Below are 25,943 nucleotides of genomic sequence, written 5' to 3'. Positions count from 1 at the left end.
CTCAGAATGTGTTGTTAGGGTGCGGTGTGAATCGTCACCTCTGTATTAAGTGACTCAGCAATGTTGTTATTGGACGGAGGTTCCTCCTCACCTTTTTACTCCTCGACCGGTCCCGGTCACAGCACTATTTCGTCAAAAACGCGATCACACACACTAAGTTATACCAGGAGACGGCAGAAGGACCTAAGCAGAGATAAGAGAGAAAATGTGAGTAAAATTATGTCTAAAATCTATATTGCGATATATATATATATATATATATATATATATATATATATATATATAGTATATATATATATATATTACAGCCTTTTGCGATAACGATATACATCACAATATATTATTTGGTATGCAAAGAATAATAGAATTCATAATTTAGCTGCTGATGTATGCATACTGCATTATTTCCAAAACCATTATTACTTATCACTTACTTATTAATTTACTGTTAATATGTGGTTACTTTCTATTGTAACATAGCTCTAGCTACACTTCTGATAATAACTCAATAACTTATTCTTCTGTTGTTGGCTACTTTAAATTAGTTTTGGGCGATGTTACAACATGTGTATCAGCCCAATACCAAGTAGTTACAGGGGCAGTTTTGGCCATACCAATACTAATACTTAACATTTTTAATCATTATATGATAACTGTATGTAAGTCGCATCCACTAAATTTTAGAAGAAAAAATAATTATTTCACCTATCTACAAGCCGCAGATGTATACGTTGTGAAATGAGTTATTTACACAGAAATATTGTGTAAGTATTTATTTACATACCTTAGTTGTTTTCAAACGGCACCAGTAAAACAGCTGATCAAACAAAACAGAAGTCATTGTCATGGACCCACTAGCTGCGGAAGCTAGCTCTCCAATCAGCTAAAAAGACTCAATAACTACTCAATGTTGTTGTAGTGAATTTACTGACTAATTTGTGAAACCGAAACAATACAAAAAGAATGACATTGTGAGGTAATAATACTAACACGGACACTTGGTTAGTATATTAGCTAATGCTAACGACGCTAGCCTGATTACATTAGGATATAACATACTAAAATATGCATGAATACACCGTTAAACATGTGATGGTTTAGTAAAAATTAATTGCTTTAGTTATATGGTAAAATTTATAAACGTTGCTTGGAGTGATGAATGAAGAAACCATACGAGTACAAACGCTATGGATGACTAGTAAACGGAACGGCACATACACTTCCATATGTGTGTGTGTGTGTGTGTATATATATATACACACTTACACACACACACACACACTTGTAATATATATATATATATATATATATATATATATATATATATATATATATATATATATATATATATATATATATATATATATATATATATATATACATATATATATATATACACACATACTGGGGATAGGTTGATTGGCAACACTAAATTGGCCCTAGTGTGTGAATGTAAATGTGTATGTTCTCTGTCTATCTGTGTTGGCCCTGTGATGAGGTGGCAACTTGTCCAGGGTGTACCCCGCCTTCCGCCCATGTGCAGCTGAGCTACAGCACCCCCCGCGACCCCAAAAGGGACAAGCGGTAGAAAATGGATGGATGGATGGATGGATATATGTATGTATACATACATATATACACATATACAGTATATGTATATGTACACAGATATATACATATATATGTATATGTACACAGATATATATGTGTACATACACATATTTGTCACGATCGGGTCGCAGCTTGCTGCACGGTTGTTCTCCCAAGATGCAAAAAGGACGGCTCCGGACGAAGGCGTAAAGGTAGGATTTGATTTATTAACATAAATCACCCAACTACCAAAAACATAGGCAAAGAACAAAAAAGACAAGCGTGCCTAACACACGTGAAGCTAAGACTTAGCCAGAAGCTATGGCAGGGAAAAAGACAACTTACTTGGAACAGGGGTGACATAAACAATGAAGCCAGGCCGACTGACTAGCAAAGACAAGCTTAAATAATGCCTCTGATTAGTGCTCGGGAAGCATGTGAGCGGGCGAGCACTAATCAGAGACAGGTGAACACAATGAGTCGCCATGGTGACAAAAACAAACGAGGAAGCGCAGACGAAACTAAAGAAATCCAAAACTAACAGAACATAACTAAACTAAACATGATCCGGACCACGGATCACGACAATATTGTAGTGACGACTATGACTGGTTTAATATTGATTAGCAATCACTTCAAGGTGTCAGGTGAGGACAACAATTAGGCGTTCAGGTGAGTGCAGGAGAAATAATAGATTGTCCAAGTCCAGATTTGTAGTTTCAACTTTCTATTGAAGACATGCATGAGTTGTGTGTGTGTGTGGTTTCCTATACAAAACAAATACAATCATTATGATTTAACTAAAGTGACCATAATGCAATGAAATATAGGCACACACCTGCTACAGGGCTGTTGAAATATACGTCACTTAGCTGTGTGTACACATGCACATAAATGCACAAAATGTAAACATCCCAGCTAGGGCTGGGCGATATGGCCTTTTATTAATATCTCGATATTTTTAGGCCATGTTACGATACACGATATATATCTCGATATTTGGCCTTAGCCTTGAATGAACACTTGATGCATATAATCACAGCAGTATGATGATTCTATGTGTCTACATTAAAACATTCTTGTTCATACTGCATTAATATATGCTCATTTTAAACTTTAATGCAGAGAGGGAAATCACAACTACGGTAAATCAATTTGCCAAAACTGTATTTATTAAACAGTTATTAAGCAGTGGCACAAACATTCATGTCATTTCAAAACAGAAAGTGCAAGATTGTCAGAGACATTTTAAAACAAGCTATTAGTGCACTTTTGTGCATGATGTTACTAAGATGACATATCAAAACAACACTAAATTAAAGTGGACTTTTTGTACAGAACGCCACTACAATAGTTTAAAACAAATAAAGTACACTTTTGTGCATGATGTCACACAAGATATTTCAATAACTGTCGAATAAAAATGAGCTGCATAATAGGAAATCAAATAGTGTATGTCCTTCGCTATGTGGTAGGTTTCTGCGGACGTTATCTCCTTCTGTTGTTGACTATTTTTTTCATACGGTGTTGATGTGGAAATTGTTGCTTCGGCATTTTGTTGGTGTGGCACCGAACGGAGATGTTGACATGCGGAGTTTCAAGCACTCTTCATTCTCTAGCGGGTGACTTTTCAAATGATGCTACATTAGCAGTGCTGCTACTTTTTGTAGCAACGCTTTTGCCGCATAATTGTTCGACATCTTCCCGCTTGAAGCCAAACCACCGCCAGACGATGGACCCCGTGCTGTTTTTCTTAGGAATTAATTCTTCCTTCATTTGTTACCAGATTCGCACCTTCTCTCTCTCGTATTACCACTCGCACCGCACCGTTAGCATCACAGCTAACGTTACCATGTCGCTACCTGTCTGCTCCGCGGGAGCGTGTGACGTTGCACACGTGACGTATGTAAGAAGGTGCGCTTGTTTTAAGTCTCTGTGAGAAGGAGAGACAAGAAAGAGTGGGAAACGCATGCAGTGTAATGCCCGCAGCTAAAACCAACTGCGTGAGAACATATACTTGAATATCACGACTATAGTCACTTTCTATATCGTACAGAGACAAACCCGCGATATATCGAGTATATTGATATATCGAGTATATTGATATATCGAGTATATTGATATATCGCCCACCCTAATATATATATATATATATATATATATATATATATATATATATATATATATGTGTGTGTGTGTATATGTATCATCATCATAGGCATCCGTCAGTCAGTGGTAATATATATATATATATGTGTATATATACATATATATATATATATATATATATATATATATATATATATGTATTAGTGTATTTTGACTCCCTGCGTTTGTTACCGCTTGTTAAGAAGAAAGCGTCTGAGAGTGTATCTCCGATTGTCTTCACTGTCGGGCATTACCGTATCATAACTTTCAGCTACAGAACAATTGCAAAAGCCACAATAAATACAAACGACACAACACAATGATAAAACTGCAACACAACTTTATACCACAAAATATGCAGCCGACACAACAGAAGTGACAGCGACGCACCCACTCCCAGAACACAAGGAGAAGTGATTTCATTAGAAAGTAATAAATAGAGGTGGAAATCCTCACGATTTGATTATGATTCAGGAGCTACAATTTTATTAAACATTTATTATTAATGTATCTTTAATTTATGTATATTGATGCAGTTTTACAATTATTTTCATTTCCCTAAATAAGCGTTTATCACTTGCAACTTTAAAAATAACTAGCATTTATAATAAGAAACAGCTAAATTAATTCCCACATGTATTAATGGAAATGTGCGCTAAACTGGAACATAGGTGCCCTATCATAAAGGAGCTGGTCAGACTTCTCGGTGAGGAGGCTCGCTGCAATCAGCCAAATTTTAGAACTGTCTGCATTACTTTATTTATAATTAATAAATCGATTATCGATTATTGACGTTTACTAATTGATTGTCTAATCATCCATGTCCGAATTGCGATGCCTCTATTAAATCGATTATTTCCCCCACCTCCATTAATAAATAGAAGAGATGAAGGAGGCTACGGAAATTAGGAAGTGAGGGACCAACACCATTAACGGAATGAAGGGGCACACATGCCTTCGCACACCTGGGATGCTGCCCTCTATCGTCTACGCAAGGGCAGCGAACAGCTATTGTATGGCCTTATTTTGCAGGTACATCTACTCGTATAATGTTGGTTACTGTATAGTTTATTAAAAATTATTTGAATGTTCAAAGTGTGAGCAGAAAGTGTTAACTCAACCTAAAGTGTCGGTTGCACTTTATTCAAACACGATTTGAATGCATTGGCATTCAAATTTTTGTTCAAATGCTTGTTTGTATCTATAATTCATTTATACATAATCCTCTAACAAGAAATAACAGGAATACAGACATGAACTGTCAGGTATCCAATATTATATTTACAGTCACATTACTTGATTTGTTTTGCTAAAAAGTTACTGAATTAAATTCAACTCACTGAATCGTTTCGAATGTTATTCTAAAATAATATTGTCCCTGATTCGTATCAGCAACCACAAATATTGAATCGAATCGTTGTTAAAATTAATCGTTACACCACTAATATATACTTGCAGTGTGTATATAAAACATTGATAGAGGTGTTTGGATGTTTTTAGAGCGCTTCATAGGAATAAAGCGACTTCAATTGGGCCAATTGTTAACTGCGTTTGCGTTTATTTACGAGTTAGAATGCATAAAAAAAGAAAACAAGGCGTGCCCTTGTCTTACATAAGGATTGTGAATGATAGACAATAGGGTTGTACGGTATACCGGTATTAGTATAGTACCGCGATACTTATGAATCATATTGGGTACTATACTGCCTCTGAAAAGTACCGGTCCAACCCCCCGCCCCCTAATCCTTGCCTCCATGGCGACAAATAAAGTAAGTTTCTTCCAAGTATCATCCCTGCAGGACGAGGAATAGGAATAGCTAAACATGTTTCACTACACACCGTAGCTCACCGGCGTCACAATGTACAAACCCTGTTTCCTTTCCATATGAGTTGGGAAATTGTGTTAGATGTAAATATAAACGGAATACAATTATTTGCAAATAATTTTCAACCCATATTCAGTTGAATATGCTACAAAGACAACATATTTGATGTTCAAACTGATAAACTTTTTTTTTTGTGTGCAAATAATCATTAACTTTAGAATTTGATGCCAGCAACACGTGACAAAGAAGTAGGGAAAGGTGGCAATAAATACTGATAAAGTTGAGGAATGCTCATCAAACACTTATTTGGAACATCCCACAGGTGAACAGGCAAATTGGGAACAGGTGGGTGCCATGATTGGGTATAAAAGTAGATTCCATGAAATGCTCAGTCATTCACAAACAAGGATGGGGCGAGGGTCACCACTTTGTCAACAAATGCGTGAGCAAATTGTTGAACAGTTTAAGAAAAACCTTTCTCAACCAGCTATTGCAAGGCATTTAGGGATTTCACCATCTACGGTCCGTAATATCATCAAAGGGTTCAGATAATCTGGAGAAATCACTGCACGTAATCAGCTAAACCCGTGACCTTCGATCCCTCAGGCTGTACTGCATCAACAAGCGACATCAGTGTGTAAAGGATATCACCACATGGGCTTAGGAACACTTCAGAAACCCACTGTCAGTAACTGCAGTTAGTCGCTACATCTGTAAGTGCAAGTTAAAACTCTCCTATGCAAGGCGAAAACCGTTTATCAACAACACCCAGAAACGCCGTCGGCTTCGCTGGGCCTGAGCTCATCTAAGATGGACTGATACAAAGTGGAAAAGTGTTCTGTGGTTTGACGAGTCCACATTTCAAATTGTTTTTGGAAACTGTGGACGTCGTGTCCTCCGGACCAAAGAGGAAAAGAACCATCTGGATTGTTATAGGCGCAAAGTTGAAAAGCCAGCATCTGTGATGGTATGGGGGTGTATTAGTGCCCAAGACATGGGTAACTTACACATCTGTGAAGGCACCATTAATGCTGAAAGGTACATACAGGTTTTGGAGCAACATATGTTGCCATGCAAGCAATGTTACCATGGACGCCCCTGCTTATTTCAGCAAGACAATGCCAAGCCACGTGTTACATCAACGTGGCTTCATTGTAAAAGAGTGCGGGTACTAGACTGGCCTGCCTGTAGTCCAGACCTGTCTCCCATTGAAAATGTGTGGCGCATTATGAAGCCAAAATACCACAACGGAGACCCCGGACTGTTGAACAACTTAAGCTGTACATCAAGCAAGAATGGGAAAGAATTCCACCTGAGAAGCTTAAAAAATGTGTCTCCTCAGTTCCCAAACGTTTACTGAGTGTTGTTAAAAGGAAAGGCCATTTAACACAGTGGTGAACATGCCCTTTCCCAACTACTTTGGCTCGTGTTGCAGCCATGAAATTCTAAGTTAATTATTATTTGCAAAAAAATAAATTAATCTTATGAGTTTGAACATCAAATATGTTGTCTTTGTAGTGCATTCAACTGAATATGGGTTGAAAAGGATTTGCAAATCATTATATTCCCTTTATATTTACATCTAACACAATTTCCCAACTCATATGGAAACGGGGTTTGTAAACAAACGCCATTGGTGGATCTACACCTAACATCCACTGTAATGATACCAAGTACCAGAGGTGTGGACTCGAGTCACATGACTTGGACTCGAGTCAGACTCGAGTCATGAATTTGATGACTTTAGACTCGACTTGACAAAATGTAAAGAGACTTGCAACTCGACTTAGACTTTAACATCAATGACTCGTGACTTCATTTGGACTTGAGGCTTTTGACTTGACATGACTTGCTACTTTCCCCAAAACCCAAACCTTAAAAAGTTATTTGGGAGCGCTCCGTATCTTTCATTTTATACGTCTGTGTCTATAAGCTTGTGTGCTGCTTGTCAGCTGGTGTGCTGTCAGTACAACAGCCAATCAAATTAAATCTACGTTGTTTTCATCCCACAGCTCTCATCCAATCCAATTGCAGGACAACCACCGAACATGAGTTGTCAAACAATGCGGCAGTGAGAAACAATTATGCCAAAGTTGGTTTCGTTCGGGTATAAAAACTACGACTTGGTCAACAAAAAACGAATTGCCGTATGCAAATCACGCAGTTCGAATATTACAGACGGAGACGCAACAACTTCCAACTTCGTTCGACATTTGAAGTTGCACAAAGAAGGTTAAGTTTTGAATGTAAGATAACGTTTATTGGCTAAGTAACATGACTTTTATTTGCTGTGTAGTTAAATCAGTGAGGCTGTAAACTCACTGCTAACGTTATAACCATAGACATCTTATAAGGGTACGCAGCATTGAGCGCTACTGCCTACTGGCGCAGACGAGACGCGGAGCCGCCATCTTGGAGTGGTGATCCGCTCCACTCAGTGCAATTCATTTGGCAGGAGCAATGAACTGTCAGCAAATTTAATTCATCTTACCTCACTGAATACCACTGATTTTCACGCGTTTTTTTTGTCATACGTGTAGCTATGATAACGGACACATGTTTTGGCATTTTTATTATTCATAGTTTGCTTAACAGTAATATAATATTCTTATACGCTATAAATGACCAGACATCCGAGATCAAAACTGGGAATATAATCCCAGAGAAGGGGGAAAAAAACGGTCAGCTATTTTTAAATTGAAGAAACAATATGATTAGATTATATATACATGCATATATCCTACATAAACAATGTATGAATACATTAGATATCTATATATTTTAGGGACCTATAGACTGTAACTCTGTTGCTGCAGCAGCAGAGAGTTTATTCTGTCTTGACACTTTGTATTGATATTTTGTATTACATTCTTCCCTTAAATGATAATGTTTACAGTGATTGTTTTATATCTATTTTTTATGTATGTCGCTTTGGATAAAAGCGTCTGCCAAATACTTAAACATATATAAACACCTGAAAGTCTTTATATCAGCTAAAACCACCAATCTGTTTCACTGGATTCAGAATAAAACCAAATGCTGTCTTACCCAACAATGTTAGTATTTGAATATTGTTACTTGAAGACTTATTCCTGGTTACAATTATACTGTTAAGAAAGTATTGTCTTATACTTTGCCTAAAATGAGAATGCATCATAATCAGTGGCGGCTGGTGAATTTTGTTTTAGGTGGGGCTGAAAGTTTGTAAACCAAACCCCTGTAGGGGCGTCATCCTCCCCCAGAAGATTTCTTTGTGATTCTCACATACAAATATTGAAGATCTTTGCTCCTTCTCAACTTTGTGGTAATGTTATTTTCATAAAATACAACCAATAGTATGTTAATGTTTGTTTTTGCAAATGTGTTTATTCTGTAAAGGAATGAGTTAAATGTTTAAAATTGTTTAAACTATTAAAATGACTGGTTAATAGTGCTATTATGAATTGCAATGTCAGCACCATTTTTTTTCCTGCAATTTCAAATGCACTTGTTTTAATAAATAAATACAGCGTTTTAAAAGCATACACAATCTGTGTAAAAATATTAGTCTGTGGTTAAAAGGACTTGAAAGGACTCGAAACTCAAAATGCAGGACTTGGGACTTGACTTGAGACTTTCTAGTCTTGACTTTGGACTTGACTCGGGACTTGCCTGTCTTGACTCGGGACTTGACTCGAGACTTGAGGGCAAAGACTTGAGACTTACTTGTGACTTGCAAAGCAATGACTTGGTCCCACCTCTGCCAAGTACAAGAGCGTATCTAGTCGATACCACTATGATTACGTCGATATATTTTGGCATCACAACATCTTCTGTCGTTTTTTAAAAATCTATATTTTGTTTATAAACTCAGGAAATACGTCCCTGAACACATGAGGACTTTCAATATGACCAATGTATGATCCTGTAACGACTTGGTATCGGTTTGATACCCAAATTTGTGGTATCATCCAAAACTAATGTAAAGTATCAAACAACAGAAGAATAAGTGATTATTACATTTTAACAGAAGTGTAGATAGAACATGTTAAAAGAGAAAGTAAGCAGATATTAACAGTAAATGAACAAGTAGATTAATTATTAATTTTTTACCACTTGTCCTTAATAATTTTGACAAAATAATAGAATGATAAATGACACAATATGTTACTAATTTTTCAACTTGTTTAAGTCAGGGCCCACGATTATCAATTCATGGTAGTAAATCGTCTTTATTGTAATTTTGTTAGCATGTTGGAAGTATATTAAAGCGTTTTCACGATAAAACTAACCAATTAAGACGATTAAAGAGCAGTTGAAGTGGGCCCTAATTAAAGCACCTGCTATGCCGGGGTGTCGGCGTGGGAAAGCGGCCTAAAGCAGTCCTCCTGGTCCCCGCTGTAGTTGCTCTCACCTGCAGCCCGCCACCATGCCCTTGAACGCCGGAGACAACGGCTACGGAAGCGTGGCCTCCCCGGGCCTCTCGGCCAGCGAAGCCGGTTCGGAGACGGCCTCTCTGCTGGTCCCGGACCTCGCACCCGACCAGCCGTGGCGGCCTATGAGCAAGGAGGACCTAGAGGTGAGCGCTGGGAGCCCCGGCTGGAGGAGGGTGCGCTGCTACCTGGTGCTGCTCTTCTGGCTGACTTGGTTGGCCATGTTGGCTACCGCCGTCGCCATCATCGTCACCAGCCCGCGGCCCGTGCCTGTAAGGCTCAGCTGGTGGCAGAAATCCTTATTTTTTCAACTGCAGCCTGACCTATCGACGGGGCAACAATCTGAGGGTAAGATAGTAAATTCAACATTGTTTTTTTTTTGTTATCCTGACTTTCTATGTTAAACCACATGTTGTCAATGGATTGTATTTTTAAAGCACTAGCTTGTTGATGACTCCCCCTAGTGGTCACGGCGTGTACAACAACTAAACCAGCTATTGTGTACAATTATGGAAGGTTAATGATACATAGACATAAAAGTAGTGCCTCAACTTACGAGCTTAATTGATCCTCTGACAGAGATCTTAACTCAAAACACTTTTGTCTCAAATCAACATCTATTAAAATGAATTACCCTTGTTTATCGCTGTCAGTTGGTCCTGGACATGACCATGCGGACATGAATGTCCGCAAAGTAGGAATAATTATATACACATACTGTACATATACATACATACATACATACACTGATGCATATAATCACATTCCATCAAACATATATTAACGTTGTTGCCCTACGGGAAACTGGGTAACACATGGCACACTGACAAAGCTTAACCTATTATACTATAACAATCTACAAGGTTAATATAGTTGGCTTCTCTTTTTTCCCCTCCATTTATCTGCTTTCTTTTGTATGTATATATGTATTGTTGAATTTGAAACAATTGTATTGTTGATAATAGAGGTCATTATTGTTGTTATTCATTATGAATAGTGCTATTTCTATTGGTATTTGTATTGCTCCTTGTGTAGTGTAATAATGTTCATTGTCATTTCTGTAATATTATTTATTTCTCTAACTGTTTCTTTGCAATCACTTTTACCATCATATTTGTTCATATCCTATTTGCTGATGTTGTTCTACTGTTGTTATTGCTATTATTGTTGTGTTTGCTGTTGTTGTCTCTCTCTTATCCCCCTCTGTCTTCCTTTTTTTCTCTTTCTATCCCCTCCTGCTCCGGCCCGGCTGCACCAAATAATAATATAAATCCATTTAATAAAGTCAAATACAAATAAGGCAACAAGTGAAGTATCCCAGACTTCTCTTTTGTAAAGTAAATTTGTAGAGCCGATATGGGCATCTACATCAACTATATGATATGCCTGAGTAGCTGGACAGGACCAAAAAAAAAAAGTAGGAGTCATTAACTATAAATCAAAAACACATTTACCACCTTCTAAATACATTTTTCAATGACAACAGGCACCGCCTTTTTAAAGGAACACACTCACGCACTCTTCTGTCATAAAACATCTCCCAGCTGCACACTTTAGATGCATATGTAAGTTTAAAAAAAAGTAAAGCATTCGTTGCTTTCCCTAGTATTTAATTAAATTACTAACAGGATAATTATTAAATTTATTTAATTTCTGTTTTGGGAAAGCAACTGTATTTTCCTAACAGTGCGAGTAAGTGACATTTGCTACACCAACTGATGGCAGCGGTGCTTGTATCTCAAATGTTTGCTTGCAACTTAAAGCATAATGGTTAGCCGTGAGACAGCTCTTATCTCGAAACACTCTTAACTTGGGGCACTCTTAAGTTGAGGTACTTGGATAGAATAAACTTTTATAAATACTACATTAATAAACCAATAGAACACACACAGCTGGGAAATGTAATGTGTATTTTTCGCCCATAGCCACAATGTAACTAGGAGGATAAACCGATTTAAACTTTGCAGCACAATTATATTTACTAAATCCACTGATTTAAAAATGTTAATTATGGTGAATATAATTTGCAGTAACGTTGAGTGGACTTAAGAGCTGTTTGTAATGTTTCCCCCCCTAATAACATCTTCCTGTGAGAAAGAGGTCACAGATACGGACGATGTTTAAGCCGTGAATGCGTTCACCGCAGTGGAAAGCTTTTCTCGTCTGTTCCGCTGTGGTAATACCCGCCTGTATGTCGCTGGGACTTCACAGAGGAAGGTTTGCCTGACGAAAACAATGCTGTGTCAAAACAAAAGTTCAGTCATTTAAGAGACCTCTGTGGTTTTCAAGCTAAAATGCTGACAATGTGGAGATGTAAGGCGTGATATGTACTAGGGATGTAACGATAACAGCGGTAAAACTCCCGTCGGTTAGTAAAACCGTTTTAAATTCAAATGATCGAAATATTGATTACTGCACTTTGATTGCAATTTCCTCATTAATTAACGATTTAAATTTACAGGTAGAAAAACACATTTCTGTTTTAGCAACTAAGATATTTCATTGTGTACATTGAACCTACAATCTGTGCTCTCTTAGAACAGGGCGATTGTTCTATACTCTGAGGAAAAGAGGCTAAGGGTTTATTTTTTACGCTGCGTTCAAGGACAGACGAACGGAGTAGGACAAAATGCCTGCCAGAAATACCATACCATACCCACTTTATTCATAAAGCCCAACCACAGTTGAAAAACAAAGGGCCGTACACCACAAACAAGTACAACTTTTGAAAAAGCAAAGGCATAGAACAGACTAAAACTTATCATTTAAAACAAAGGAAAGATCAGACTAAAAAAATCTACTTAAAAAAGAATCTGTCAACAATTCAGACTATAATAGTGAAGCGTAAGAAACACAAAACATGCAACATAGTAGCTTTGCTAACAGGGTCTATTAATTTGTTATTTTTTTAGATCATTTGGTTAAGAGTTCAGTGTGTGTATTAGTACTTTTTGAGCACATTCAACAATACAACGATAATGATTACTATAATGATATAGGTCACAACAACTGATATATGACATTTTCATGTTGCAACATCACTAATATGTACAGTACTGCATTTCCACGTTACAGTAGTAATACATAGCAAGTATTACTGTATGTCCACATAACTCATGCTAGATATGTCTTTTTTTTTTTTTGCGACTCTGAAGCTGTTTGTGAGCAACTTCCTTACTTCAAGTCTTTGGGCATTAGCGGGCTCATCCTGCGGGGCTTCTTTGGTCCCCGGTCTGTATCCCCGGTAAACGTCACTGAGACCGGGGAGCGGTCTGGAACACTGCCCCAGATCCAGCATCTGCTCAGCGAGAGCGACAAAGCTGGTGAGCTCAAAGAATTCCGCAATTGAAACATCCTTACCAAGCCAATGATGGCGTACCTTGTGGTCTCGCAGGCCTCAAAGTGCTGTTGGACGTGTGTGACGCGCAGATTTTGGATTCTCGGGATGAAGTCACGCAGGTCAAACGTGCTCTCTTGATCAACATGTCTTCAGCATTGCCGTACGTCCTAAAATACTGCATATTTCCCCACAGCATGCCCTTCGATTCTGGTTGGAGAAGGGAGTGGCTGGAATTTTGATATGTGATACAGATGAAGCTTATTCAGAAGAAGTAAGTGATTTTTTATCTTGGATGGTTTTTATTTGAATCATATTTGTGCTAGTAAGGTATTTTTACTACAGACTCTGTTGGCATGGAGAAGTATCTTGAAGGAGTTCAGCCAAGAAGAAGAAGAAGAAAGGTACTTTGGATATGTATATGATATTTAATACGTACATTGTTAGTGTTTTATGATTTGCTGTCTTTTAAGTTGGTGAATAATAAAAAAAAAAACACACGCCAATCCCAACCATGTGTTCATGGTGTGCCCATGGGCTCTGTCCAAGGCCCCTTTTCCTTTTAACAGACAAGAAGAGTCATGTAGATTATGTTGTTTCTAAACTCGGTTCCATAATGGCACCGGTGCCGATGTAATAAATTTAACATAACAAAACCCGACGCCAAACCACAGTACAAGACAATCGTTATCAGTGACAGTGCAGGAAGAAGCCAGAAATATGTTTGGTTAAAATTACGTATAAGCGCCCCGTTATTCATGAATTTACATTTTACATGCGCCTCTTCACGCACAATGGCTATAGTTTACACTTTAACAGATAAAAGTACCAAATAGGTACTTGAAAAACAGGGCCTGACATGGTACTTAAAAAAAAAAAAAAAAAAAAAGGTAAACATGCCCATTTTTGTAAATGATGTTCGATGCAAACTAGAAGAATGTACACCCGTGTTGCTTCAGGATTGTTGTCGTGAAACAAACCGGAGACCTCCTCCTACCTCCGGGAGGCTCCGCCCAGCAGCAGCTGAACATCACCTTGGTGGATGTGGTCATGAGGTCAGTGCTGCCGGCCTCGCCTCTCCCGCTGTCCGCCCGGGAAGTGGCGGTCGCCATTGAGCGCCACCTGCAAACACCTGAACACACGTGGCTCGGCTGGCAGGTAAGAAGTGAGCGGAAGCTCTGAATAATCCTGTCCCCTAAAAGACAACTCCTGTCCTGCCAGGTCGGAGGCAAAGCACCTCATGACTTGAGGAACCTGCTGCTGGTGTTGATGATGACCCTGCCAGGGACGCCTGCAGTCCAGTACCAGGAACTGGACCCAGTACAGGTTCACTCTACGACTCTTCAGTTTGTAATTATTGGCATTTATTTTTCAAGCTACGCTTTTTTTGGTGCCTTGTAGAGCGTTTCTCCTCATGATGGCTCATTGCAAGGAGCAAATAAGAGTGAAACAGCAGTGAGTTTCAAAGTAAAAGACCCTTCAATGTAAAACAGAAGCAATATGGACTAATTCGTCTCAACTGCTTTTTCAGTTCAAAGCCAAGCCGCGGCGTTCCACAGCGGCCCTCCTCTCCTCCCTCAGTCACATCCGAGCCCGAGAGGAAGCGCTCCTCTTCGGATCCTTCACCTTCCTCCCCTTCAACGCCTCCTCCTCCTCCTCAAACGCCACCCTGTCCCCCGCCCTGGCCTTCCTGCGCTCGTGGGGCTGCGTCCACTTCCTGGTTCTGATCAACATCGGACCCGAGCGTCACGCCCTGGATCCCGCCTGGGCGCCCAGCCTGCCCGAGGCCGGCGTCTTCGTATCCAGCACTGAGAAGGAGCGCCTGGGGGCCGTCACCCTGAAGACGCTGGTGCTGCAACCCCGTGAGGCCGTTGTTATCAAACTGTTTGAGCCGGGAAAATACTCATAAACAAATCAAAGAATGGAATAAATAACACTTCTATTATTTTTAGTAACTGACAATAAAGTGGTTAAATCCTCACTTGTGCATCCGTGCTTATCATTAGACTAAAAATCAAAGTGTTCCAAACAAACCACAAGCTAATTTGTCTTTGTGTCAAAGTGTATTCTCAGCCTTATGATTACAGCAGTAGTGCACAGAGCTGCAACACCTAGTTTGCCACTAGGTGGGGGTAGAGCGACACAACCCCGCTGCTATGGCAACACACAAAAAAACATTGTTTTTGGGAAAGACATCTGAAGTTTTCACTGATGACTAATGGTTGTAAACTCAAATCAACTCTAAGACGAATGTTTTTTCAATCTTTATTGAATTAAAATGTCCATTTTCTCTGTAATTAAATACAGTCAAGCCAACGTCCGTACTATTTGTTGCCTGTATTTTTAAAGATATGAATGTCCATCCATCCAGCCATCCATCTTCTTCCGCTTATCCGAGGTCGGGTCGCGGGGGCAGCAGCCTAAGCAGGGAAGCCCAGACTTCCCTCTCCCCAGCCACTTCGCCCAGCTCTTCCTGGGGGATCCCGAGGCGTTCCCAGGCCAGCCGGGAGACCTAGTCTTCCCAACGTGTCCTGGGTCTTCCCCGTGGCCTCCTACCGGTCGGACGTGCCCTAAACACCTCCCTAGGGAGGCGTTCGGGTGGCATCCTGACCAGATGCCCGAACCACCTCATCTGGCTCCTCTGGAGCCAATAATGGCAATTATTGTATTTGCCATTTTCATAGTTTATATTTTGACACATTACCGACATTGTGAGAATAAAAACGTTATTGCACAATTTGAGGAATGCATTTTGGATTGATTGATTGAGACTTTTATTAGTAGGTTGCACAGTGAAGTACATATTCCGTACAATTGACCACTAAATGGTAACACCCGAATAAGTTTTTCAACTTGTTTAAGTTGGGGTCCACTTAAATTGATTCATGATACAGATATATGCTATCAGATATATACTATCATAATACAGTCATCACACAAGATAATCACATTTAATTATTTACAATCCGGGGTGTGGAGGGAGGGGTGGGGGGGGTGTTAGGTTTGGTTGTTATCATCAGTCATCAACAATTGAGAACAGATAAATGGATTTTGGAACAGTGTAGGTCTGACTTGGTAGGATATGTACAGCAAGTAGTGGACATAGAGAGAGAGAGAGAGAGAGAGATCAGAAGGCATAAGAAAAAGTATCTGCATTTGATTGTTTACATTTGATTATTAACAATCCGGGGAGGGTGTTAGTTTAGGGTTGTAGCTGCCTGGAGGTGTACTTTTATTGCGGTTTTCAAGGAGGATAGAGATGCCCTTTCTTTTATACCTGTTGGGAGCGCATTCCACATTGATGTGGCATAGAAGGAGAATGAGTTAAGACCTTTGTTAGATCGGAATCTGGGTTTAACGTGGTTAGTGGAGCTCCCCCTGGTGTTGTGGTTATGGCGGTCATTTACGTTAAGGAAGTAGTTTGACATGTACTTCGGTATCAGGGAGGTGTAGCGGATTTTATGGACTAGGCTCAGTGCAAGTTGTTTTACTCTGTCCTCCACCTTGAGCCAACCCACTTTGGAGAAGTGGGTAGGAGTGAGGTGGGATCTGGGGTGGAGGTCTAGAAGTAATCTGACTAGCTTGTTCTGGGATGTTTGGAGTTTAGATTTGAGGGTTTTGGAGGTGCTAGGGTACCAGGAGGTGCATGCGTAATCGGAAAAGGGTTGAACGAGAGTTCCCGCCAGAATCCTCATGGTGCTTTTGTTGACCAGAGAGGAGATTCTATAGAGAAATCTCGTTCGTTGGTTGACCTTTTTGATTACCTTGGTTGCCATTTTATCACAGGAAAGATTAGCCTCTAGAATGGAACCTAGGTAGGTGACTTCATCCTTCCTGGTGATAACAATGTCACCCACTTTTATAGTGAAGTCATTGACTTTCTTAAGGTTGATGTGGGACCCAAACAGGATGGATTCCGTTTTACCCAAGTGTATGGATAGCTTGTTGTCAGCGAGCCAGGTGCAAATTCTACAGAGCTCAGCACTGAGGATTTTCTCCACCTGTGACTTGTCCTTGCCGGATACCAGCAAGGCAGAGTCATCCGCAAACAAGAACAATTCACAGTCGCATGCCGATGACATGTCGTTTATATATATTAGGAACATTAAAGGCCCTCATATACTGCCTTGGGGGACTCCACAGCTCATTGAGAGGGGGGGGGATACGGTGCCGTTCAGTAAGATTGCATCCAGCTTGATGAGGTTTTGTTAAATCCAATTGCTCTGAGCTTATCCAACAGTATAGCGTGGTTAACGGTGTCAAAGGCCTTCTGAAGGTCCAGCATGACCATGCCGCAGTATTTGCCCGCGTCCACCTCATGTTTGATGTGGTCGGTCAGATAGAGAAGGCATGTGTCAGTGGAGTGGTTAGTTCTGAAGCCGGATTGGAATTTGTACATGAGCTTATTAGTGGCAAGGTAACTATCGACCTGTTCATAAACTATTTTTTCCATTACTTTCGAAATGGAACTGAGAATAGAAACAGGTCCGTAGTTGCCAGGTTCCAATTTGCTTCCTTTTTTAAAGAGGGGAGTTACTCTTGCTATCTTAAAATCTTTTGGTACTTGGCCTTGTGAAATTGAGAGGTTTATTATGTGCGTGATGGTTGGGGCAATGAAAGGGGGAACTACATTTAATTTTTTATTTTGACCGTCCTTTTGTAAGACAAGAACACATCTTTCTTTTGTGTGCATTCTAAATAGTTAAAAAAAAAAAAAAAACTGAACGAGGCAGCTAACAATGCAGGTAATGACAATACGATCTATTCAGGGATGTAATAGTATTGCGGTTTCAAAATCTTCACAATAATGCCGTGACGGTATCAATGTGAGGTAACTGCATTTTCAAAACTGATGTAAAAGGATGTCCACTGTAGAGGACACTGTCTTTCTTAAAGTAAAAGTTGAGAGACACAGTGGATGTTCCCACACAATTTTTTGCACTTAAAAACACTTGTTTGTAGTAATAAAAATGAGTAGAATATTTTAGCATTATGTTTGTGTTTAATTAAATAAGTGTGTTTATCCGAAACATTCCTGCCACTTCATTTTACACACTTTGGTGGCATTTTAAGTCTTTTTTTTTGGGGGGGGGGGGGAGACACATAAATCACAATAATAATGTACCGTGTGGCCTTAATACTTTGATAATGTCACACTGTGAGGTTTTGATATTGTTACACACCTAACAGCGTTGATAAAGCGCTTTAAAAACCTCCAACACAGTTTACATGCTGTAAAAGTATGTGCGTAATATAGTAACAGGTACATTCATGATGACATGTAATATTTACAGTATTTTGCTAATTTTAAGCATTGCCAGAACTTGTTTTCTGGGGGCATTGATTTCAAAACAAACCCTATACTGTTGCTATGCGCTAAAGGTGTCCAATGTTTTTTCCTACTGAAGGTTGCACACTGAAAAATGAAAGCATGTGGGGGCCATTGTTATGTTTTTAATTTTCAAAACCAATGCAATATAAATATTTTTTTTTTACCCTTAATGGCTCCTATTAAGTTTGGTCCCGGAGACCCGGAAGGATCTCAGTCATAAACATTTCAAAAATAATTCATATATTATTATTATTATTTATTACTATTAATATTCAGCACTTAAATATCTGAGAAAAAGAACTGATTTTTAAGGAAAAAACACAAAATATGCTAAAATTTCCCAACTAAAATTATTGTGGTTCCAAAAGGGCCCCAATCCTAAAAGGGTTAAAAATAAGTCAGATGTATGTATGTATACATATACATATATATATATATACATACACACACATATATATAAGTATTATACACACACATATATACTGTATATATATACATACATACATACATATATATACACACACATAAATATAAGTATTATACACACACATATATACTGTATATACATACATACATACATATATATACACACATACATATATATATATACACATACATACATATATATATATACACACACATACATACATATATATACACATACATATATATATATATATACACATACATATATATATATATATATATATATATATATATATATATATATATATATATATATACACACACACATACATACATATATATATATATACACATACATACATATATATACACACATACATATATATATATACACATACATACATATATATATATATACACATACATACATATATATATACACATACATATACAGTATATATATATATATATATATATATATATATATATATATATATATATATATATATATATATATATATATATATATATATGTATATATTAACACACAGTATATCTCTTTTATTTCAACACTTTATTTTATGCTCTTTTTGTCAAAGAAAACGTTTTTTTTATATGACAAACACAAAATAATCTTTTCCCAAAAAAATATTTTAAAATGGAATATTTGATGTAAAATAATTGGAGCCTTGAATAGGTCAATAATTTAAAACAACATTGATTTTGATTCATCATTATTTTTGGACCAATGACAGCTTTAAAGAAAAAAAACATCAGCGTTATTAGTCATTAGTCAATATTGCAACATGTTCTAGTTACATTTTATCTGTTTGACATTTTATTTCCCTTTTTTTATATAAAAAAAACCCTACTTTTAGTATTTTTAGAATGTGCCGGGGGACGTTGAAAAATTACACACTTTGGACAGCCCTGCGCTAAACGTTTCAAATAAGAACACAAAACAGTGACCTACAATGTCTGCTCTCACCGGGATGGTTGTATCTTTCAGCACGGATGTCCTCCTTGAGTTGCTACATTCAGAATCATTTTCACTCCTCAGATTTAAAAAGAAAAATGCTTTCTAGCAATGTTACAATGGTCTCACGCTGCGTTTTACTGGTTGACAGCCTGTATTATCACATATCAAATTGGTTGTTGGTGGAGGTTTTTTTAGAGGGATTTAAAAGGCGGAGTCCTATTACCTGCATTGTTTGCTGCCTCTACTAGCTATTTTTCAATATTTAGAACAAAGGGAATGTGGATGATGGGCGAAATTCCCACAAAAGTGCAGTAAAAACACATTTAGTAATTTCAGTTTACTCTAAAATAGCCTATATTTCATGAAATAGGCATCAATAACATGTGCATCCACAATCACAACATACTGCCACAAAATCAAATAAGTCAGATATATTTCTCATTGTCAACATATACACTTTATACATGCAGTACCATACCTGTTTTCTTTGCTGACGTTGCATTTTACACACAGAAAAGAAAAAAAAGTACATGCAGTGCAATTTAAAAAATCTTACGTTCATCCTAAAGGAATCACAAGTCACACTGCGTAACAAGTCACAACAAGCACCTGTGTCGGCGTCATGCACGGATGAATCTCAATGAATAAGGAATAATAAATACACTTGCAAAAGCCCTCACAACAACAAGTCACAGCTGCACCAAAGAAATAATCACTTAATTATGTTCAATTAATTTGATTTGATTAGTTATTTAAGCACAGTGTTTTATTGTCCTATATTCAAACTGTGTGTAATGTTACAGTGGCCAAAAATATTAAATACATTTGCTCAATAAAGCCTTGCTTTTAATGAATAATTAGGCCTACTGCGCTACTGTGTTTTAATGTTGGCCACCTGCCTTGACTCACATATGAACTTTAAGTGCCATCCCATTCCTAACCCATGGGGTTCAATATGATGTCGGTCCACCTTTTGCAGCTATTACAGCTTCAACTCTTCTGGGAAGGCTGTCCACAAGGTTGCGGAGTGTGTTTATAGGAATTTTCCACCATTCTTCCAAAAGCGCATTGGTGAGGTCACACACTGATGTTGGTCGAGAAGGCCTGGCTCTCAGTCTCCGTTCTAATTCATCCCAAAGGTGTTCTATCGGGGTTAGGTCAGGACTCTGTGCAGGCCAGTCAAGTTCATCCACACCAGAGTCTGTCATCCATGTAATTATGGACCTTTCATCATGTTGGAAGAGAAAAGGGCCCGCTCCAAACTGTTCCCACAAGGTTGGGAGCATGGAATTGTTCAAAATGTTTTGGTATCCTGGAGGATTGAAAGTTCATTTCACTGGAAATGAGGCCCAACTCCTGAAAAACAACCCCACACCATAATTCCTCCTCCACCAAATGTCACACTCGGCACAATGCAGTCCAAAATGTAGCGTTCTCCTGGCAACCTCCAAACCCAGACTCGTCCATCAAATTGCCAGATGGAAAAGCGTGATTCATCACTCCAGAGAAGGCGTCTCCACTGCTCTAGAGTCCAGCGGCGACGTTCTTTACACCACTGCATCCCACGCTTTGCATTGGACTTGGTGACGTATGGCTTAGATGCAGCTGCTTGGCCATGGAAACCCATTCCATGAAGCTCTCTGCGTACTGTACGTGGGCTGATTGGAAGGTCACATGAAGTTTGGAGCTCTGTAGCAACTAACTGTGCAGAAAGTCTTTGCACTATGCGCTTCAGCATTTGCTGACCCCTCTCTGTCAGTTTACGTGGCCTACCACTTTGTGGTTGGGTTGCTGTTGTTCCCAAACTCTCCCATTTTCTTATACAGACAGTTGACTTTGGAATATTTAGGAGCGAGGACATTTCACGACTGGATTTGTTGGACAGGTGGCATCTTATGACAGTTCCACGCTGGAAATCACTGAGAGCGGCCCATTCTTTCACAAATGTTTGTAGAAACAGTCTCCATGCCTAAGTGCTTGATTTTAAACACCTGCCAAGTGATTAGGACACCTGATTTGGATCATTTGGATGAGTGGCCAAATACTTTTGGCAATATAGTGTACAATCAACGTTGTATCAATGTTTTGTGCCTGCTGGGCAGGGTTCAGATGCTCACACTTGATCAACGAACCGATACTTTGTCATTTGAGTAAAACCCCTCCACACCAATAATTCACATGGGGAAATTTCACCGTCTTTTTATATAAATATCAACTTACGCAACACTGAAAAGTCCTGGCCAATCAAATCCCTTCATCTTTGGTTGAGAATCCACTGTAAACGTTCATGAATAACACCCCACGGCCACTTTATTAGGAACACTAGCATCGCATCACCTCATAACAAAATAGCGGTCTCAATACCTAAGGTTGTGGCTATAGTGGGCGGGGCTAAGTTAAAGTATGTTAGCCATTATTGTCCACATGATCTCAACGTGTCCCTCGACTCGCAGCGCTCTCGGTCGCACGCGCACCAGTCCGAAGAGTCACTGGCCAGTACCGAGCGGTCTTTATTCAAGCGGCCTCCATCACTTGCACAATGGCGAGCTTTTGCTGGGCGACGCCGGCAACCCCGAGTAGAAGTTGCTCCGCGACTCGTCGGACGAGTGGCGCCGGATGTGGGCCTCCAGGGGCAAAGACATGGCACCGTTGGCCGGGTTCTTCACACCAGCCCCTTTGCCGAAACGGCAGCTCAGCAGCGAGCGCAGGTGTCTCAAGACGGACTTACGGCAGATGATGAAGACCCAGGGGTCCACGATGGGGTTGAAGGCGTAGAAGCGGAAGGCGGTCAGGTTCTCGTCGTCGCCGCAAAACGGGCGAATGGCGTTGATGAAGCCTGCGATCTGAAAGGACAGGAAGTAGATGTTGGAGTACTGTTTTTTTTTCAGACATTAAAATAGACATGTAGAAATTAGAATAAGTCCGTCAACTGTGTTTGTGCACCATTAGTGGTACGCAGGCTCCATGTAGTGGTACGCCAAATATTGGATTCATTATCTAAATACAGTGTTTTACTTTCCTATATTCAAACACAGTGTTACTGTTCAAACTATGAGTAGGTATATCAAATATACTTGTTAATTAAAACATTTGCTTTGTTTTGAATGAATACTTATGCCTACTATGCCACTGTATTTTATTTTATGTGTTTTGTCCTATCCAGTCACTAGGGCAGGGGTGTCAAACTCATTTTATATCAGGGGCCACATGGAGAAAAATCTACTCCCAAGTGGGCCAGACCGGTAAAATCACGGCACGATAACTTAAAAATAAAGACAACTTCACATTGTTTTCTTTGATTAAAAATAGAACAAGCACATTTTGAAAATGTATAATACACTAATGTTGTTGGGGTTCTTTCACACTTACATGTTGCGGTTAATAATTTATTTGTGGTTATTTATATTTTCTAAATAAATTATGTGATGTTAATTAGACAATTCATTGGTGTTAATTTTCAATCTATCAAGATAAAAAAAATTATATCAAAATCAAATTACAGGATGTTGTGTAGTTTGATCATTTTCCTCAACTGATGTATGAACATCATGTGGTTTATTTTGTACATATGTAGCATCATCTACAAAGATACAAAGAATTGCTATTGCGACATCCAGTGGACACATTTAGAACAGCTGTTTTGTTCATTCAAAAATGTCAGGTTAATTTTTACACTAAGCAAACTCATCCCGTGTGCCGGATAAAACCTGTTCGCGGGCCTGATCCGGCCCTATGGGCCGTACGTTTGACACCACTGCACTAAGGCAAATCATAATGTTGATGTAGATGCCTATATCTGCTGAATAGATGTACTTTCCAAAAGAGAAGGATAATTCTCTTGTTGCCTTGTTTGTAATAGACTTTATTAAACTGATTTATTTAAAGTTTGATGCAGCTAGACCGCAGCACGAGGCGATGGAAAGAAGAAGAAAAAGGGGGAAATTTTGGGGACAAAAGGGCGATAAAACAGAGAGACAACAACAACAACATCAGCAAATACGGTATGTACAAATATGACAGTAAAAATTATCGCAAACTGTATTTTAATGTTGGTCATTGTGGTGGTACTTGGAAAGCCAAGTGTTTTCTGTAGTGGTGTTTGGTGAAAAATGTTTGAGAACCACTGGTCTAGGACAGGCGTCGGCAACCCAAATTGTTGAAAGAGCCATATTAGACCAAACATACAAGAAAAAAATCTGTCTGGAGCCGCAAAAAATGTAAAAGTCTTATATAAGTGTTATAATGAAGGCAACACATGATGTAAGTGTCTATATTAGCTATAATAGCCTACTATCAAGATGCCCATGTTTCACAGGCTGACGCAAATCTTCGTTCCAGAATTTTTTTAATTTTAATATTTATTTTAAACATTTTTACAACAATGGAAAACATTCGTAAAACAGAGGTTTCTCAGGGTGAGATAACTCCTGGAAATTACTGGCTTAGAATGGCCAAAAGTATAGATGCCACCGCTTGATTCCCCTCGGGGTGATGGACGGCTGGCAGCGCTTCATAGCAGCAGTCGCCCTCCAGGGACCCAACTCCCCGCCCCTCTGTTGCGAGTTGTCGTGATTAAATGTAACATGTTTATGTGTGCATGGCATGGAGGTTTTTCCCCACTCCAAACTAGGCCCCCTTAGGAGCCCAGTCGAGATTGTGTTTTTTTACTCATCTTCTTCCCCAGCGTTTTACCTTTTTCTTATCTTTTACGGGGCGCCTCGTGGCGACCCATCAGCGTTCCTGTTCTGTAACCCTGTACACTGTTTGTTTGTCTAATCTTGAACGGGTTCGTGCTGAAAACAAAGTTTCGTTGTACTTGTGCAATGACAATAAAGTCCTATCCTATCCTATCCAAGTTAAAGGAAACAGCAGGCCGTCTTCTTCTAATGCAGGGGTCCCCAAACTTTTTGACTCGGGGGGCCGCATTGGGTTAAAAGAATTTGGCCGGGGGCCGGCCTGTATATATATATATATATATATATATATATATATATATATATATATATATATATATATATATATATATATATATGTATATATATATATATATTATATACTGTATATATATATATTCCTTGCGCACTGATTGACTAAAAGAGCGCGCACTTGATGTCACGTTATCGATGGAAAAATGCATTTTTTTAGACAATATGACTTGCCTGAGTGGCTAGGAGACACAGAGAGTAACAAGCGGTAGAAAATGGATTAGAAAGGACAGATTTTAACACATAATAATAAATAAATACATGTTTTTATTGTTTGTTTTTTTAACTTTTGGGACGGATTTTGGATGCTGGCGGGCTGTATCTGGCCGGCTGGCCGTAATTTGGGGACCCCTGTTCTAATGGTTTATTACAATCTTTGCAAGCTGGTTAAGGTTCACTGTGGTCTATAACGGTACATAAACAGCTATCTGAAATGAAGCCAATATTACATACAGATAATAAGTCATGAGACATGCAAATATAAATTATATACAAAGAGGACATACGTAAAGGATATTAAATGAGCTCAAATATACCTACAAACGAGGAATAATGATGCATTATGTCCCTACAGCTAGCCTAAATAGCATGTTAGCATCGATTAGCTTGCAGTCATGCGGTGACTAAATATGCCCGAATAGCACCCCAACAAGTCAATAACATCAACAAAGCTCACCATTGTGCATTCACGCCCAGCAACAACATTTTGGTGGACAAAATAAGACAAAGAAGGAGTGGCATGAAATACGTCTTTCTGTGCCAACGTCGTTGAAAGTTGTACATGTAAACAACCTACGGTGCGTTCAAGAACCGCCAAAAGTAGGACAAAACGGCGCTCGCCAAATACTCTCATCAGTGAAGCATGTTTAACATAAACAGTGGGATTTGTAACAATTAGGAAGGTTTGT

General features: G+C 38.9%; 2 protein-coding genes and 1 long non-coding RNA gene across 4 annotated transcripts in view; 1 reads left to right on the top strand and 2 right to left on the bottom strand.

The window, feature by feature from the left end:
• Positions 1-10,420, bottom strand: part of LOC133658266 (uncharacterized) — a 30,938-nt gene extending 20,518 nt beyond the window's left edge. Inside the window, exons 1-2 of the long non-coding RNA XR_009827439.1 lie at positions 9,958-10,420; positions 92-183 (exon numbers count right to left, since the gene is read on the bottom strand). This is a non-coding gene — a long non-coding RNA (uncharacterized LOC133658266). The remainder of the gene's footprint in view (positions 1-91; positions 184-9,957) is intronic.
• si:dkey-202g17.3 (amino acid transporter heavy chain SLC3A2) lies at positions 9,917-15,294 on the top strand. Of its 2 annotated transcripts, none has more exons than XM_062060100.1 (9): positions 9,917-10,324; positions 13,132-13,299; positions 13,371-13,435; positions 13,510-13,587; positions 13,659-13,709; positions 14,271-14,471; positions 14,535-14,639; positions 14,715-14,768; positions 14,845-15,294. In XM_062060100.1, exons 1-9 carry the CDS (start codon positions 9,973-9,975, stop codon positions 15,220-15,222), a joined length of 1,452 nt encoding a protein of 483 aa, XP_061916084.1. In that variant the 5' UTR covers positions 9,917-9,972; the 3' UTR covers positions 15,223-15,294. The 2 variants fall into 2 exon arrangements, with proteins under 2 accessions (XP_061916084.1, XP_061916083.1); XM_062060099.1 differs by having other exon boundaries at positions 13,659-13,717; positions 14,273-14,471.
• A 6,755-nt stretch (positions 15,295-22,049) lies between these two features.
• Positions 22,050-25,943, bottom strand: part of ptgir (prostaglandin I2 receptor) — a 74,013-nt gene continuing 70,119 nt past the window's right edge. The window contains exon 3 of the mRNA XM_062060097.1: positions 22,050-22,893. Coding sequence (XP_061916081.1) covers positions 22,579-22,893 — 315 coding nt within the window. The 3' untranslated portion in view covers positions 22,050-22,578. The remainder of the gene's footprint in view (positions 22,894-25,943) is intronic.

The sequence above is a fragment of the Entelurus aequoreus genome, linkage group LG10 (assembly GCF_033978785.1).
Source record: "Entelurus aequoreus isolate RoL-2023_Sb linkage group LG10, RoL_Eaeq_v1.1, whole genome shotgun sequence".
Taxonomy (NCBI): Eukaryota; Metazoa; Chordata; class Actinopteri; order Syngnathiformes; family Syngnathidae; genus Entelurus; species Entelurus aequoreus.
This window is presented reverse-complemented; position numbering and strand designations above follow the sequence as displayed.

Excerpts from the sequence above, each read along its gene's own strand:
- si:dkey-202g17.3 (XM_062060099.1), top strand. The coding sequence starts at position 9,973 with ATGCCCTTGAACGCCGGAGACAACGGCTACGGAAGCGTGGCCTCCCCG. Across the intron at positions 13,436-13,509 it reads CTCGGGATGAAGTCACGCAG|CATGCCCTTCGATTCTGGTT; the intron begins GTCAAACGTGCT and ends ATTTCCCCACAG. Across the intron at positions 14,769-14,844 it reads CAAATAAGAGTGAAACAGCA|TTCAAAGCCAAGCCGCGGCG; the intron begins GTGAGTTTCAAA and ends CTGCTTTTTCAG.